Source organism: Onychomys torridus, chromosome 4 (assembly GCF_903995425.1).
Source record: "Onychomys torridus chromosome 4, mOncTor1.1, whole genome shotgun sequence".
In the NCBI taxonomy this organism is placed as follows: Eukaryota; Metazoa; Chordata; class Mammalia; order Rodentia; family Cricetidae; genus Onychomys; species Onychomys torridus.
Window position 1 is genome coordinate 142,964,838 of NC_050446.1, and position 17,285 is coordinate 142,982,122.

The 17,285-nt window shown below is 50.7% G+C and overlaps 1 protein-coding gene across 1 annotated transcript in view; it reads right to left on the minus strand.

Annotated features, from left to right (window-relative positions):
- Positions 1–17,285, minus strand: part of Rspo4 (R-spondin 4) — a 42,633-nt gene that overhangs the window by 3,186 nt on the left and 22,162 nt on the right. Inside the window, exons 2-4 of the mRNA XM_036183394.1 lie at positions 3,005–3,193; positions 2,264–2,404; positions 322–507 (exon numbers count right to left, since the gene is read on the minus strand). Coding sequence (XP_036039287.1) covers positions 322–507; positions 2,264–2,404; positions 3,005–3,193 — 516 coding nt within the window. The remainder of the gene's footprint in view (positions 1–321; positions 508–2,263; positions 2,405–3,004; positions 3,194–17,285) is intronic.

Here is a 17,285-nt window from a genome sequence, read left to right on the forward strand (position 1 = left end):
ACTGCTCTGCACCCACAGCCCCACTTCCCAGGCTTTCTCAGGAACTCCACTAGAAACAGCAGACTTTCCCAAAATCCTTATTGGAATTTCGGAAATGGGGGTCTGGGTACACCAGTCAGTCTTCTGACTGTATCTGGGACCCTTCTCTGTAAGTACCCCATAGGTGATACTTAGCTCACAGGAAGGGCTGGCAATCAGGGACCTTTCAGGTGGCCTTCAGATGCCATCTGTGTGTGTGTGTGGGGGGGGGTCTCTGCCCTTGGAGGCTTAGAACTCACCTGTGGATTGTTCCCAGTGCAGCCCTGCAGGCCTAGGACTCACCTCTTGGGCAAGGCCTCTTTATAGGACATTTTCTGGACTCAGCTAACACTTGGCAGCTTGGTGTTTCTTCCTGCTTAGCTGGGCCAGCTTCCCGCACCCGGGTCTCTAGGCCCCAGCCTGAGCCACAGGTCTTTCCATTGTGTATGCAGGGACTCCAGCTGCCCCATGGGCTTGGCTCACACTCTTCTGTGGGTGAAGGAGGAGACAGACAGGTGAGTCAGTTGGTAGTGTGTGCCTCTTGGATCTAAGGACCAGCAGTCTGAGGATCTCCACCTACTAGGGTCGCAGTCTATTGCTGGTAGCAGAGAATACACACAGACACTGCATTTGCAGGAGCCTGCAAAGAGCTCCATGAAGGCTCTACTAGAACCCAGAGCAGACTCTGCCAGCGAAGCAGAAGGCTTCACAGAAGGTAACAAAGCTGAACTATGCCTCCTTGGTCAGCAGGACTTGATAGGCCAAGTGGCTGGAATTCAGAGAGGTGTAGGACCTGGGGACAGACATAGAGGCAGCTGGCTGCTAAAAGGTTCTCAGGATCAGGGTTCTAACTTTGTAGAAGGTCAATGCCACCCAGTGCTGTTGTGAGGAACAAGGAGGTGATGGGCAAAAACTTGTCAGAAGAGGGCATTTCAGATACATCTCACTCATTTCTGAGCTCAGGGGACAGTGAATGTCCCATCTTGCAGTCTTAGGTGCTGAGGCCTGGAGCAGGAACAGGTGTACAGAGCAGTGTGGGAACAGGTCTCCAGACCCAAGGTGGCTATGCTGTCACTGCCCTATGGATTCACCTGACAAGTCCAAGATTGAGCATCTACTGTGAGACCCAGAGTTGCAGGTACAGAAAGGTAGCTGCACCTGCCTCCCAGAATACCCCTGCCTGCCTCCCAGAATGTACCTGCCTGCCTCCCAGAACTCACTATGTTGAGATACTGCACCAGGAAGGCAGGGGTGCTTTGTGCAGTTCTGGAGGGCACAGAAGCTGTGGAGCCCAGAAGAGGAATGGACCACACCCTTCAGTCCGGGAAGCCTTCTTGGAGGGCACCTGGTACTGAGTGTCCAGTGGGGTGGGAAGGAGAGGTAGGAGGTGCTTCCAGTGAATGGAAACCCCACAGAGTCCCCAGGATGCTGACCTACAATAGGCAGGTCCAGCCTGGAAGAGGAGGAAGATGTGTAAAGAGGTCACAGACGGGAACCGGATTGCCCAGGGCTCTGCCAGAGGCTAGTAAGAGCCACAGAGGGCCTCAGCAGCAACAGCATTTTGCAGATTGGTATCTTCTATTTTCTGGTCATGGATGGGAGTGCAGGCTCAAAGACATACTTAGGAGGCCACACCAGAGAAGAAAGGTGTAGGGAGTGGTTGAGCTGGGCTGCACATGAGGAGGCCTTCCTTTTCTTATCTAAATTGAAGTTGAACTTTATACCACTTCAGAATTCCTCTCAAAGATTCTGTACCAAACGTACTAGATACCAATTGCATGTCTCTTCTGTCTCCCACCAAAGTGTGAGGATGGAGATCTCAGCCACCCCCAGGGGTCCACCTGTCTCTCAGTGCTGGGGTTAGAGAGCACCCACTGTGCCTGGCTTTTACGTGGGTGCTGGGTACCCACCCTTTCCTCATAGAGCAACCTCCCTGGCCCTGTGTTTCTTTCTAACAATCTTCAGAGACGCCCCGGGACACAGATGAAGTGACTTTCTGAGAAGCTACGGTAACACTGTTTCTTCTTGCCCTGCTAGTGAGAACCTCTTGGTGATAATAGTAACGCTAGAGTTGGTGGCACAGTATCCATGATCTCGATGGGGACAGTGACATTACGACCCCAAAGATTCTCTGTGTGCCAACAGGGGGCTGGGCAGCCCATCACCCCAGAACATTTCATTGACCGTTTCCAGGTCTCCTGACGTCTCCCCTAAGGCCAGGGCAGGTGTCTGGGGCCTCACTCACCCTGGCACTCCCGGGTACTCTGGTGAGTCAAGGTGCCTGGTGGACAGGTGGGCAGGCACTTCCCTTTGTATAGATGAAAACGCCTTTTGCACCGGATGCAGAAGTCCTGGCTGAAACAGCTGTCGCATGTGGCCCCACATTCTGCAACAGAGCCAGGGACACCACAAGTCATGGGTCTGCTTGAGGCAGGAAGGTCTCTGTGTAGGTCACTGGGGTCTGGACATAGTATGTTGCCAGCAGCTCAGATTTTTAAATTGTTGAGCTGGGCTGCACGGGAGGAGGCCTTCCTTTTCTTATCTAAATTGAAGTTGAGCACAGGAAACAACATGCTAGACGTCACATAGCCAATTTAGGCTGGGACTGAAGCTCCCTCACCCTTTACTCACAAGACTCAGAGATTAGTAATGACTTGTCCTAGGTCACAGGGAAAATGGAGGAAAGGTCAGGACCACTTTTGCTGCTAGAGCTAGACCCAGAGGAGGCAAGAAACCTGCTGAAGGCCATGCAGACCTAGGTAGAAGTGGAGGTTCCCTGCCCCGCTTGTGCTGAGAGCTGCTGGTGTCCTCTTAGCGCTGATGGAATCAGGGAGGAGACTACCTGGCCTAGGGCTGCAGGGCTAGCTAAAACCAGCAAGCTCTGGTCTGAGGTGCTTCTGCTTCCTCCCAGGGTATGTTTGGGGAGAGGGTAGAATACAGGGTAGCTCTACCCAAGCTTGCCTACAACATGGGAGGAGACACGTACTCTTGCACCTGTTGGCCTCCTGGCCACGGATTCCGAAGAAGCCGAGGGGACAGTCGTGTACACACTTGCCGTACTGACGGATGCCTTCCCGGCGGATGAACAGGAAGAGCCTCTGCTGGCAGGTGGAACAGCCGTTCTCCTCCGAACATATGACGCAGCCCGTGCAATTGCCCCCCAGACCAGTGCCTGCTGCAGCCAGACCAGGTGGGAGAAAGATGGTCAAATCACACACGTGAGCTGCTTAGATGGACTCATTGGGCTATTAGCTGGATACATTTCCAAGCATCCCTGACTACTAGATCTCATGCGATCAAAATCCGGCCAATGGGACATAGAACTAGGCATTTATAGACTGCTGATATGACGGAAATCAATGTCTACTTTGCTCAGACACTTCTACCTGGATTTCTCTATGACAGGCACATTTATTCTTTATTAAAGCAGTATTTCTTTGTGTGTGTGTCTCTGTGTGTGTGTGTGTGTGTGTGTGTGTGTGTGTGTGTGTGTGTGTGCGCGCGCGCGCATGTGCGTGTGCGTGTGTTGCACATACGGGGATGGATGAGACATCACCTTCTTTCTCAGTTTCTGAACAATACTCCGGTCCCCACTGTCACCATCACAAAGGCTCGTGCCACCATGGGGTTCAGGTAGCCCGAGGGAGGAAGTAGGAACGAGGCCGCAAAGCTGAGGGGATGGTGAACATTACTGTGGGGGAGAGTCGGATGCTCCACGACAAGGCTCACAGGGAGGCCTTTGCCAAACCGGGTGAGATGTTAGTCTTAAGCCCGGCCCTGCCGCCAGTCCTTCCTTGTACCTCTCTGAGCAGAGGGGCCTGGAAGGGTGGGGTGGAAAGCGGCAGCAGGAAGCCCACCAGAGGAGCTTGCGGTGAGGGAGCCAGGCCAGAGGGTCTGGTTATGTCTTGCAGAGGCAGGTGCCCAGAAAAGTGGTAACAGGGGAGACCACTGGGGACAGGTGGTGGGGAGAGTCGGATTTGAGCAGGAGTCACTAAGGAAGGGCACGGAGAGCATTCAATTGCTCTGTTTTACCCATCATTAAGCTGGGACATTGAATGAGCTGGTTACCACCCTGGGTGACCTGAGCCCACAGAAGAGGGCATTCTTGGCTCTCCAGCTTCCAGCCCTTCTGTTCCCATCAGTGTGTATCTTCCCCACTGAGGTGCCAGGGCCTCCCTAGAGTGGAAACCAGGGGCCACCCCTGCTCCTGGCAGCAGAGGGCAGTCCTCACAAAGCCTGGATGATGTCTCACGCCTGGTATACAGTAAGGACACATGGTAAGTCCATGGTCTCTGATAGACTTGGTGGGTTTGTCACTCTCTCCTATCTCCCAGCCCAGAAATCTGAGAGCCTTCCACCTCATCACCCAATTTCTGTTTCTTACACCCGAAGGAGCGGACTGATGTGGGTGGTCCTCACAAAGTCACATTGGAGCAGATGTGTACCCTGTGACACTGTGTACCCTGGGTACTGGGCAAGAGTGCCAGTGCCCTCGGTGAGCTTGCTCCAGGAAAAAAAAAAACATGCGGAAATGGGGTCTTCAAAGTTGCAGGCAGCTGGCAGCCAAGAAGTGTGAAGCCGTTAGAGGGCCCTGGACTAGAGAGAGCCACACCACCAGACCCAGATGGAGCCAGGTTCTCCCACTCAGCAAAACCTGCCCAACCAGGATGACACCAAAGACCGATAGGAATGAAGGAAACATCTCCTTCTGCTAATGTAAGTCCAGGAGAAAAGCGTCCAGTAATTTGAAGACGTGCCTTCTCACACCCAGCAATTTGGCCTTTGACCCCCCCACTCCAGAATAGCTGTGTGACTGGCTACTTCCATGGTGATGTTGAGGTGGGATAGAAAAACAAACAAACTATGGGGACATGGGAAGGAAAAGGAGCCTCACCAGCAGGGGCGCATCAATCTCAATGTAATCACCAGCATCTACCTGAGGCCTTCTCTCCTTCCAGCTGGAAACCTGAAAGTTTCTAGGACCTCCTCAAGCAGCTCCAGTGGCTAGTGGCTTTACTTTATCAGATTATAATTCCACCCAAGACATCCCAGAGACACCCCAGAATCTCAATGATCAAAACAGGGACTAGACATGGGGGGGTTCAGGTACCTTAGGAACGGATTTAGCAGGGACTAGGGAGGTGGCTTAATGGGCAGGAGCACTAGCCAGTGCTTGGTGGCAGTATCAAAGCAAGGGACCCTGAATTCAGATCCCCAGCACCCACAGAAAAGCCAGGACTAGCCAAGTGACTCCAGCATTGCCGGGTGGAGACAGGTGGATCCCAGGAGCTTGACGGCCGGCCAGACTAGCTAATGGTGAGAGGTTCAGTGAGAGGTCCTGTCTTGAAAAGACAATGGAAGTTAACAGAGGAAGATACTTGATGCCCTCTTCTGCCCTCTGAGTGGCTGTGCATCACACACACACACACACACACACACACACACACACACACACACACACAGAGAGAGAGAGAGAGAGAGAGAGAGAGAGAATATGAATCAGAATGTGTGCGCGAGTGTGTGTGTGAGAGAGAGACAGAGACAGAAAGACAGAGAGAGGCAGAGACAGAGAGAGACAGAGAGAAGAGCAATGAATTTTCAAAAGCTCCCAAAGTCCTTTACATTGTCACCATTAGGACACTTGAGTGTGACTCTTCCTCTAGAAGCACCCACCTCCCAGTGCTCTTGGGTGTGTGATATTCTTTTCCCTGAGCACCTTTCTATTTGTAACAAACTCAACTCTACTTCATGCTAGATTGTCCGGAAATGTTTTTCTGTGTTGAAGCCAAGGGGCCTGTTTTATCCAAGTTGAGATTAGGGGACTTTTCAGGTCCCAAGGGTGATTTAGGGAGCTGTTCCTCCATCCCTAAGAGCTACAGGGACATCTGTAAGGGAGGAGAGTTTTGTCTGAGCCCAGAGTTTTAAAGCAGTTCCATCCGTGACGACAGAGAAATCATGGCGGAGCAGAGCAGTTCACGGCTGTGAGAGTATATGGCAGAGGCTGTTCACACCACAGCAGGTCAGGAAGCACAGAGTGAGAGAGGAGGATGGACTGGGAAATTTGTCCAAAAGGGTACCTTGGGTGACAGACTTCCACCGGGCAGCCCCCACTTCCTAACAGTCCCAGCCTCTCAGAATAGCTTCTCCAGCTATAGAGCAGCGTTCAGAATCCCAAGCTGGGAGAGCCATTTCAGAGCCAATTCATTACAGGAGGTCTAGGGTAAGGCTCAAGAATATACCGGGTGATCTGTCACTGCCTCTCACCGACTCACTCGGGAAACCACAAAGCCAAGGAACTCTTGGATATCTGTGCCAGGAGGCCCTGACAAGAGATGCTTACCACAGCATGGCTTAATAGTACAGTCACAAAAGAGAACCCACTTTGGGAAGAAGAGATAAATACGGGGTGGTGTAGTCATATGCCACAGCCTTACACCACACACACAGCATGGCCATGATAAATGGCGGAGGCAGATTCGATTATCATTGTGGATGCAGCTCGAAGCCAACGCTGAGAAGAAAGAGCAAGTTGTGTGCTGAGTCACGTAGATGTTGCCATCTGTATCAAGTTCCACAGCAGAGCCAGGATTTGTAGCAGTGCCTATGCACGGGGTATTTGAAGAGTGAGACGTATAAGGGTGTGTGCACACTTAACTCAGTATGAGGGCACCTCTGGGGCAGAGGTGGGAGAGGGCTTGGGAAGGAAGACCTGAGACCTCATTCATATTTATCGTATTTAACTTCCTAAAATTTTGAAGCAAATGTGTACATGGAAAGATTTGGGTCAAAATGGCTGATGAGGGCGGGTGGGTGAGAAGATGGCTCAGCCAGTAAGTGCCTGCCACGAAAGCGTGAGGACCTGAGTTCTGACCTCCAGCACCCATTCAAAAAGCTGGTTAGTTTAGGGTGTGGCTGTAATCCCAGTGCCAGGGACGCAGAGGCAGGGGGATTCCCTGGAGCTTGCTAGCCATCTAGTTTTGCCAAATTAGACAGCTCTGGGTTCAGCAAGAGACCCTGATCAAGCCAGGCAGTGGTGGCACATGCCTTTAATCGCAGCACTCAGGAGGCAGAGCCAGGCCGATCTCTGTGAGTTCCAGGCCAGCCTGGTCTACAAAGCGAGTTCCAGGAAAGGCGCAAAGCTACACAGAGAAACCCTGTCTCGAAAAACAAAAAACAAAACAAAACAGAGTCCCTGATCAAAACTAACTAACTAACTAACTAACTAACTAACTAACTAACTAACAAGGTAGAGACTAATTGAGGAAGACACCAGTGTTGACCTCTGTTCTCCACATATTCATGTGCCTGTAACATAAACATATACACACTGGAATGTTTATTACATTCTGTTTTCTTTTTTGTTATAGACTTGAAACAGTTCGTCACAAAAATATATTTAAAGAAAAATAAATTTAGCTTCTTTGGTGCACCAGAGCAGGGGAGGGCTACATTTTTTGTGTTAAAGTATTTTATTGTTTTGTGTGTACCAGCATTTTGCCTGCATGGATATTTGTGCACCACTATGGATTACCCAGGGTCTGGGGAAGACATTACGTCCGGGATGGGATATCTGAGGAAAATGTCTACACACACTATGTTCTTATGCCTCTTAACTTTATTCCTCTAAGACAAAATTCTGTCTTTATAGCTGCAGCTCCGTCAGGCATTTGGGGCAGGAATAAATGTAGACACACCAAGCTCTTTGTCCGTCTACTTTATTTCTCTGGGATGAAATCAGGTCTACATAGCTTCAGTTCCGTCCTGACACTCAGTTCTTCTTTGTTCCCTCATTTACTGCCCTCTCATAGTCCTGCTAACAACTAAGCTCTCATGCTTCCAGCCTCATCTTCATCCTGTTTCTTTGCCCTTCATCTCTACTTGCTCTCCACTCCTGCCTCTGGTGAACTCTACGAGAGTTCTGCCTTACCGTCTACAAAACCTCAGTGTTCTTCCCTTCTCCCTGGTCATGCTGTTCTGTTCAGCAGGTCTGAGGAGCTGAACTGTTTGCCAGTTGGTCTGGGAATATTTGGGCATGCAAGAATTTCATAGCAAAAGACAGCTGAAATACTAAAAGCTGGATAATACCAAATATTCATAATAAATGGCTTGCCTTTTGAAAGACCCTTGGCCGGTCAAAGTATAGCTTTAATATACAGTTGAATCTCTATAATATGTTCTTGTGGCTCGCCACACACCATGAGATGCCATGTGCCCACTGTAGTCAGAAGAGGGCATCTGGTTCCCTTGAGACTGGAGTTAACAGATAGTTGTGAGCCTGCCATGTGGGTCCTGGGAATTGAGCCAGGGTCCCCTAAAAGAGTGGCCAATGATCTTAATCACTGAGCCATCTCTTTAGTCCCATAAAGATAAATTATTTATTCCCTCTTTCTTCCAGATCCCCTCCCTAAGCCCCATCCTGTCCTCAAGTTTAGGTCATGGGTAGGAAGGAAACGAATTCTGGAAATGGGATATTTGGGGGCAGTGGAGACCCACCCTCAGGCTGCTAATCAACTCCCACATTCCTCTCCTTATCTTCAGGAAGGGACCTTTGATTTTTAGCAGGGTTTTTCTAAGAAAGTACACTGCCCTGGTCCTCTTGTACTGTTAAGTGGTCACATGTCTAATCCTGGCCAGTGAGATGGGAGTGGGCATGTCATGGGCCATGCCCAGGAAGGGCCCACACTGGGTTTCAGTTTTGATGGCAGGAATCTTGGCTGCTCCCTGTGGCAGAGAGATCTGGAGAAAGGCACCTGTACAGCCACCACATGAACCCATGGCTTTAATGGGGGGAGAGAAAATCTCACACACCTGGTCTGGGTCATTGGCCTTGCCTGGGCACCAACGCTTGTGATGCTGGAAAGGTCAGCATAGTGGTGCTGGTGGAGATGAGGGTGCTCCCCCTGTGCTGTGCACTAGGGAAGCCTTAGGAGCTGAGCTGCCACCCAGTGATGAAGGGCAACTCAAGTGACTCAAACAAGTTACACTCTGTCATTGGAGGGCAAGGTGGGGTTTCCCCTGCAAACTGAATTTGTGGACCAAGATGCCCTGATGTGGGGGTGTTGCCATTTTGCGTCCAAGGAAAGCCGGGCTTGGGAGGAAAAATGACATGACCAGGGTAATACAGAACCAGGAGGCGGAGACACCCCCTCCCACCCCCACCCCGCCGTTATCCCAGAGTGCCGGTGCAGGGCTTGTCCGTGACAAGTGTAGGCTGAACCGCTTGCTTGGTTTCCACAGGACTCAACATAGCAGGGCGGCAGACACCACAAAAATTGTGCCCAAGCAGAAGACAAAAGTACCCTGGGGCCTGGGCAGAGAAAAACTGTCTCCATCCAGTGTCAGAAGAACTTACAGATCACACAGGCTGACCCTTGATGACACTGAGACTAAAGAGGCAGGGCCTTCCTCAAGGGGAAAAACGCCTCAAACCAAGGAGCCCCCACTGGAACCACAGCGCCCTTTGGAGGATGCTGACTGAGCACGCTCCGAGAGCAAAAGAGTCCTATAGGAACCGTTCCCTGACTTTGAGAGTCAGAAGGTAGGCTCATGATGAATTTGTGTGTGTGTGAAGGTTGTGGTTCAGTTTCTGGCTGCATCCTTGACCCAGAAATAGGATAGAGTGCCCTCTAGTGCTTCAAGGTTGTAATGGCATCTTTTGAATTTTCATAGTTGGCCTTTATCACATCTTTCTTTTACTCCTTAGAAAGAACAACGGGTCCCCTCAAGGTCATGGGTCAGCAGGAACCTGAATGCTCACTTTATGAGCCAGAAGCGACAACTGCTTTGTTTGGACAGTGGTGCTCCGGAAAGATCCAAACATATTGATTCTTAAACCTGACTGTGACAGAGTCCCAGTGATGTGCAGGAAGTGGTCGGTCTGGATCCAACTCTGAAATGAACATACTGGGCATTTCACAGTGGTGTCCTCGCTACAGTCTCCTTTCCCTGAGCAAAGGAGCTGGCCACCAGGCTGGCTTTCTGGTCCTGGCTTTGGTCTGGCTTACATGGGCTAGTCAGACATAGCTGTGGAAAGAGACTTTGGATGAGACATGGAGGTCGGGACTGTGCTCTGTAGCTAAAGACAGTGGCAGGTAGGGAGGTACATAGGTCTTCCCCAAGGTAAAGTGGCCACTGGTGGGCACTGGCATCTTTTCTGGCAGAGGCTAGTCCTCAATTCAGCCTGACTTTTGAGGTGCATGTGGAGCCATCTACATGTTGACACCCATCATGACATGAGCAGACAGATCGCCATGTACCCTTGACCTTAGTCACTGCTGGTCCAGATACAGGTACTTTCTTTTTCATAAGTTAATAGGGTCATGTGCTATTTTGTGTCTGGTGTGAGTGTTGTGTGACATGGTGTGTGTGGTGTGGTATGGCATGTGGTGTATGTGTTGTTTGTGTGGTGTGGTATGTGGTGGGGTGTGGCATATTGTGTATGTGTGGTGTGGTGTATGTGTTGTTTGTGTGGTGTGGTATGTGGTGAGGTGTGGTATGTTGTGTATATGTGGTGTATGTGTTGTTTGTGTGGTGTGGCATGTGGAGGAGAATGTAGTGTGTGTGTGGTGTGGTATGTGGTGTGTGTGAGTTTGTGTGGTTTAGTGTGTGTGATAGTTCATGCATGTTTTCTTTTTTGCACTTTGGACCTGGGATGCTGTGGATGGTTGAGGCTGGTGAGTGCTGCACAAACCAAGAACCCTCCAAGAACACACAGCACAGAGCCAGGAGCTACATCTGAGTTTCGAAAGGAGCCTCCATCCCACCTGGTCTGCCGCAGAGGCCCGCATACTCTCCTTGTTTCTCAAGCCACTTTGAGTTAGCTTTCCTGTCACTTGCAACCGAATGATTTCTGACTAATACAGAAGCAGAGGGAGAAAAAGAAATAAACAAATCAGAGGCAGAGAGGGAAGCAGCAGCCAGGAACCTCACCAGCTCCAAAGGCAGCAAAGCTTCTGAGGGCCTTCCAGGCCCTCCCAGGGCTTGGCTCCCTCACGGCTCTGAAGAAAAGAGCGTTTCCACTCCAGTTAATGCTCCTCCGTCAGCTTGCAATCAGAAAAGCCCCAGCTTTCTGGATAGGAAACAGACCCTGGTGGGCAGCTGTGTTCCTGCAGGATAGAGTGGCCCACAGCACCACCCACTCCACCTCCGAGGAAACACCAGGTTTTTCTTCATGCCAGGTGGATCCTGGCCTGAATCCCTACCCTATCCCAGATCAGATGCACATTTATAAGTGAGCACATCGGGGCTCTAATTGCAACCTTGTGAGCTTCCTCGGAGCATCAGAGCTGACACCCCATATGATTCCCCTGAGCAACCATCTCTTCCAACTGAGACCAGCTACCTGCAGTGGAAATGCCAGTTGGCCCCACAGGTACAGCTCTGTCTTGTGCCAGCAGCTGGAGGAGAGGTCTGAATGACATCTGAGTCACCTGTCTTTCTTCCAGTAACTGGGGAATGAGTTAGGACTTGGAAGTCCACTCTACAGATCACGGTAACCACTTTAGGCTTGACAGTTTATAAGGTGACTGTGGCTTATGATAACTCTGAATGCACACAGAAATCTAGTGCTGAGCAATGCAGCCACTCATTCAATGAATGGTTGCTGTCTTAGTTGGGGTTTCTATTGCTGTGAAGAGACACCATGACCATGGCAACTCTTAGAAAGGAAACCATTTAACTGTGGCTTGCTTACAGTTCAGAGGTTTAGTCCTTTACTGTCATGGTGGGAAGCAAGGCACATGCAGGCAGACATGGTGCTAGAGAAGGAGCTGAGATTTCTTACATCTTGACTCACTGGCAACAGGAAGTGAACTGTGCCACTGGGCGTGATTTGAGCATATATGAGACCTCAAAGCCCTCCTCCTCCACAGTGACATACTTCTTCCAACAAGGCCACACCTCCTAATAGTGCTACTCCCTTTGGGGGCCATTTGCTTTCAAGCCACCACAGCTGCTGAACCTTTGAGATTTTTTTCTTTTGTTGGGTGGGGGATGCTAGAGATTCAATGGTTACACGCTTGGAGTGGGGAGCAGTGTTTGAACCTGGGCAAGGTCCATTACCACCCCGAGCCCCAGCTTTTCTAGGTATAAAATGGCATGATGATGCTTGTCTTGCAGGGCTTGCATGATGGAGGGTGAGAGAGCCTGCAATGAACTCAGAGCCCAGCACCCAGCCAGCCTCTGAGAAACTGCAGTCATTGTTACCAAGTTGAAGAGGATGGTGTGATTTCCATCTTCAAAAATCTAAAGTATCTAAAGATGTGTGTGTGTGTGCAGGTGGGCAGGTGGAAATCCTGGCTCCTCTGCTTGATGAATGACCTTAGACAAGTCCTTTCAACACTGATGCCTTGGTTTCCCCACTTAAAGACTTGAGGTGGCAGCTTCCAGCCCCGAAACCTTAAAAGGGCATAACAGCAAATCAGCAGATTGTCACACATAGCTCATTCACACACTGAAGTGCCTACCCTGTTCCTTGTCATGATCCACAGTGGAACTGTGGACCACTATACGCCCCTTGACTCATGTAGGGCAGGGGCATAGGAAAGACTAGAAGGTAGATAGCAAGGAATGGGGCCATGGCTTTCTGCCACCACCAAGTGACATCACACAGTTTTGATTTTGGATGAAGGTCAGGTTTATTCTTTCCTCTGGGGACAAGGGATGACAAAGATCCCAGGGTCAGAGTCATCTGTGTCCTGAGATTGGGCCCAACACCTCATATAACAGGGATCAATGACCCCCAAAATAGGGAACTACCATTTAGAAACTCTTTTTTTTTTTTAAGGTCACCTCCACATTGACATACATCACAGCCACCTTTGCCCCAGGGGCTTGCGTGGACACCTGGGACCCTGACAACATCATGATGCCCCAGATAGGTTCATCTCAGCAGACACAGTGTGCCTGTCATTAAAATGCCCTTTGTACCCAGGCCAAGTGTACAGCCCCACACTTTTTTTAAAGAGTAATTTGGACAGATGGCTAGTATTTATAAAAATCAAGGGATTTCACATAAAAAGCTGGAATTTGGACTTCTGGAAAAATCCAGAGCATCTGCCAGTCCCGGCTTGCATTCTCACAGGGGCAATGGCTGGCTTTCCCTGATTGATGCTCTTGGGTACCAAATGTAGACCCTCAAGCTTCTATGCCCATCCTGGTTGCCAAGGATGATGGGAAGTTCCAGGTCTCGCTGGGCTTGGGCACCACACATACCTTTTTCTCCCTCAGAGAAGATGGGAAGAAGAGGGTCCCTTGTTAATTTTGATTTTAGATAGGGGGTTCTGCCATGCTTCTCAGGATAGCTTTGAATTCTTGGGGATCCTCCCTTAGTCTTCCATGTAGATGGAACAATAGCTGTGGGCCACCACACTGGGCCAGCAGCATCCATCCCCTCTGGGTGTATACAGATTGCCCTGAAGGTTGATGGAACACCCCCAGCTGGGCCTCCTGTCAACATTATACCTGGAGCCTGCATAGTTTATGGGTCCTTGCTTGTAGTCTTGAAGTCACACTTTAAAATCCACTAGTGGAGAGCAGGTTCAAGACCAGACTATGCAAGTTCAAATCTTGGCTCTGACCCTCCCTTCTTAGCTGTGTTACCACAGACTAGTGTTCTAACCTTTCTGTGATCCGGCTTCCCATTTGTAAAGCAGAAATCCTGTGAGTTCAGATCACAGACATTCATGGCTGGGCAGTGTTGACAGATGAGGGGCTCTCGGTGACATCGCTATGCAGCTGAGACCTTCACCACCTACCCTGACCCCACCGATCTGCAGCTGTAATTCTCCTGACAATCAGTGCAGAACTGTTTATTTCAATGCCAACACTTTTCGGGGCAGAGTTCCCTCATAATTGGGGTGTGCCCAGTGAAGTATGCCTTGCATGAGAACGGAGTTTGTCATGGTGGACTACAGATTTAATACAGCCGTCCTCAGGACTCCCAGGGTGAGAAGGTGGGCGGGGGTGGGGGATGCAGAGAAAGATCATGGTCCCTGCTCCAAGATAAGTAGTAAGTCTAGAAGTACCAGGGCAGGACCTGGTCCCTGCTCTGCCCTTGGGAAGGATCCAGAACTCCAAAAGAGAAGCTACAAAGAGAAGGCTAGTCAGCACATCTCAGATATCTTCCTGGCAATGAGCGATGCATGTCACTGATGACCAAGGGGAAATGAACAACATCTGGGCGCTCGCCTGCCCCCTTTGACTGCCACATATGGGAGGCAGTTGCCACCGCTGGAGGCTGGCTCTGAGGGCCAGCACATTCCTGCCTGGGGGGCAGATTGCACCATCCAGACTCTGGAGATAGCTTCCGGCTTGGAGGCACCCAGAGAGCAGGCTTAGGGGCTTCTAGGCCACCGGTTCCTTCTCAGAACCACGGAGGGACATCTAGAGGTTACACGTGAAGTAGAATCCAAAGGCTTAAACTTGGTGTTCTGCCATCAGGTGCCTCTTCAAGCCTCCACATAGGGAGGGCCACAGGCCCCTCAACAAGATCTTGAGAAGTCTTCCTAGTGCGGGGCTAAGGTCACTGTCCACTTGAACTTAACAGAGGTAGAAAACTTGCCAAATGAGGGCAGAGGGGCAGCACTGGCTGCTTCGGGCCAGACCCACCTTCCTACTCTCCTTCCATCCCTCCCAACAGCCATGGAACCGGTCAATAAGGGCTTTTGAAATCAAGGGACAGCGGCTTAGGATCACTCCATCTACAAGAGAGACCTTGGTTGTGGCCTCAAATAACAGGAAAGAAAAGGGCGGTTTGGGTCCCTGTGTGCCCCTGAGACATGGTTGGTGTGCACTGACATCTGTGATCATCTCTAACAGATTGAGATGTCCCTGGATGAAGCACGGAGAAGGCTTTGGCCTTCACTCAACAGTGCCCCTGCCTGGCCTTCTGGTGGGGTGTGGGGTGCAGGCCAGGTCTCTTCTCCCATCTCTGCAGGATCACCTTGGACTGTTAGCTACTGAAGAGGAGAAGTTGGACTACTGTCCCTGGTGGGAGGCCTGGAGCGCAAAGCAGCCCTGATGATCCTCAGAACCAGTGAGGTAGAGACAGGACTCCTCTTTCTGGGGCCTTGCAAGGTGAACATGCTGAGATAGGAAGCTGGGTAATGTGGGAACCACCAGCTGGCTTCTCCCAGATTATCTCCCCACAGCTCAGCCTTCTGATAGCTGCCAGTGCAGAATCATCAGAGCTGCCCCCAGGGGAAACTGCTGGAGAATTAACTGACCTGGCCTGTGTGTCAAATGCGTAAAACAGTGTAAGAGGAAATTAAAAAAAGAAAAGGGGGTCATAGAGACAGCATGGTCAGTGACATGTCTGCTGCAGAGGCATGGAGATCTGGGTCAATCCTAGAACCCTAGAAAGTGGGGCATGGCGCAGGCTTGTGATCCCAATGTTGTCAGGTGGGGACAAGGAGGATCTCGGGAGCTCACTGGTCAGCCAGCCTAGTCTAACTGGTGAGCTCCAGGTTCTGTGATAGACCTTGTTTCAGAAAAAGCCATGATGGCTCTTGAGGAATGACATGAGGTTGACATGCCTTCCACATATACAGGCACATATGTATACCTGCACACCCAGTCAGGAACCCCTGTAAGCACGCGTGTGCGCGCACACACACACACACACACACACACACACACACGAGGATGGAAGGGAGAGGGAGGGAGGGAGGGAGAGAGAGACGGGGGGGGGGGGGGGGAGACGCGTTATCTTGTAATTGTCCTAGGGATCAACTCACAGTCTGTACACCTGTCACTTAGCAAACACTGACAAGCTTTCCATGATGTAGGGAGGGGGCTGGTTGTGTATGTCACTCTCATTAAGGGCTGCTTCAGTGACAGCAGTACCTGGTCTGAGCAGGTTCTCATTGAGTGCCTGTTATACAGTGGGTGCTATGTTGGATGACCTTGAGGCCCAGCAGCTCTGACTGTTTGTGGCTTTGCCCCTCCCAGGGTGGTCCAAGTTCCTCTCTGAGCTTTCTAGGCCACAACAACTTGTGTATGGAGTGCAGCAATTCAGGGGCCAGAGCCCTCTAGCTGTCCACTCTGGGAGTTTGATTCTCCTGGCCTTTCACGGCTGTGAAATGTGAGTCCAGGATGGGTAAGATGAGGACCCCATGCCTAGCCCTTCTGTTCCTTTAGTTTATCTCTAGAGAAGCCCAGTGACTCGGGCACCCCTGAAGTCCATCTGGACAGATGGCAGGATCAGAGAAGGGCAACACTTAGGGTAGCCAGGGGCACAGGCTGCAGAGGCAGATGGCCTGAGTTCTAACCCAGGTGAGCCCCCATAAGCCTCAGTTTCCCTTCCTGTAAAATAGGAATCAATGTCCTCAGGTGTAAGGTCCAGTGTGATGGCCTGTGTGGTATGCTCAGAACATCTGGCAGATGGCAGGGGCCTGGCAGTGAGACAGCTGTGAATACATAACCCTCGGAAGTAGGTTTTTACTAACTCATAGACAAGGAAGCTAAGACATAGCAGAGTAAGTTGCCTGGGGCTACAACAGATTCTGATAGTGAGCTGGGGTGTAGAGCCAGGAAGTCTTAGTAAGTGGAGGTTACTATTATTTTAAGTGCTGACGATGCAGATCCCCAAATAGCTTCAACCTGAACACCCCTCTCTTCATGAACTAGAAGTCAGCTTCGGAGCATCAGCCTCTGGTGCTGCGAGAACCAGCCCTGCTCCAGTGAGTGGCAGCCAAAGGGGCAGAGTCAGGCCCAGGCAGATCCAAGGGTAGACCCCTTCCAGACAGCTAGTCTTAGCCAGCACCATGAGGACTTGGAGATGGCCGAGTTGGGAATCCATTTTGAATCTCCTGGCTCCAGGGAGCATAATTAGATTCTGATGTTTATGTGACCCCTCCCCATGGGCTCCCTCCTCCTCTCAAATTCTAGAATTAGGAGAAGCCCTGGTCTGGCTTCTTGTCCAGGGCTGTGTGGCCTTGGGCAAGTCCCTGCCTGCCTTTGGGCCTCAGCTTTTTAATATGTTGGATGGATTGTTAAAATGTGCTTCTAAGGACTCAAGAATCCATCCATCCATCCATCCATCCATCCACCCATCCATCCATCCACCCTCACACCCACCCATCCAATTTGTCTTACTATTCTTCCATTTACCCATCTATTCATCCATCCACACAGCCACCCCCCAAACCATCCACTCATCCATGCATCTGTCCATCCACCCATTTGTCCATCCAGTATTTCTTGAATACCTACATTATGCCATGCTCTTTCTGGTACATAGGAATGCAAGGGTGAAAACAAGAACCAAA